Here is a 569-nt window from a genome sequence, read left to right on the forward strand (position 1 = left end):
GCATCCCTGGGATAGCAGCCCCCTGCATCCCTGGACCAGCAGCCCCCTGCATCCCTGGAGCATTGTCCTCCCGCATCCCCAGAGCATCACACCCTGCATCCCTGGACCAGCAGCCCCCGCATCCGCAGAGCATCATCTCTGGCATCCCTGGACAAGCAGCCCCTGCATCCCTGGACCAGCAGTCCCCGCATCCCCAGAGCATCATCTCTGGCATCCCTGGGCTAGCAGCCCCCTGCATCCCTGGACCAGCAGCCCCCTGCATCCCTGGAGCATTGTCCTCCCGCATCCCCAGAGCATCACACCCTGCATCCCTGGACCAGCAGCCCCCTGCATCCCTGGATCATCACACCCTGCATCCCTAGGCCAGCAGCCCCACCAGTCCCCGAATCCCCAGAGCATCGCCTCCCACATCCCTGGAGCATCGCTTCCTGCACGGTGCAGTACAGCAGGGCAAGGGCAGGGGTCTGTCGGGGGTCCCACAGCAGGAGGATGGACGTACCTCGAAGGAGTCCTCCTTGAACTGCAGGAGGTCAGGGCAGTTGGTGCCCAAGAAGTAGCGGCGGGGCGAG

The 569-nt window shown here is 65.0% G+C and overlaps 1 protein-coding gene across 1 annotated transcript in view; it reads right to left on the reverse strand.

Moving 5' to 3' along the window:
• NPHP4 (nephronophthisis 4) overlaps positions 1 to 569 on the reverse strand; it is a gene marked incomplete at its 5' end in the record, with an annotated part of 4,690 nt that overhangs the window by 496 nt on the left and 3,625 nt on the right. The window contains 1 exon segment of the mRNA XM_010193854.1: positions 500 to 569. This exon segment is cut by the window's right edge and continues 14 nt beyond it. Within this exon segment, the coding sequence (XP_010192156.1) occupies positions 500 to 569 (70 nt within the window).

This window comes from Mesitornis unicolor, unplaced genomic scaffold (assembly GCF_000695765.1).
Source record: "Mesitornis unicolor isolate BGI_N332 unplaced genomic scaffold, ASM69576v1 scaffold11871, whole genome shotgun sequence".
NCBI classification, from domain to species: domain Eukaryota; kingdom Metazoa; phylum Chordata; class Aves; order Mesitornithiformes; family Mesitornithidae; genus Mesitornis; species Mesitornis unicolor.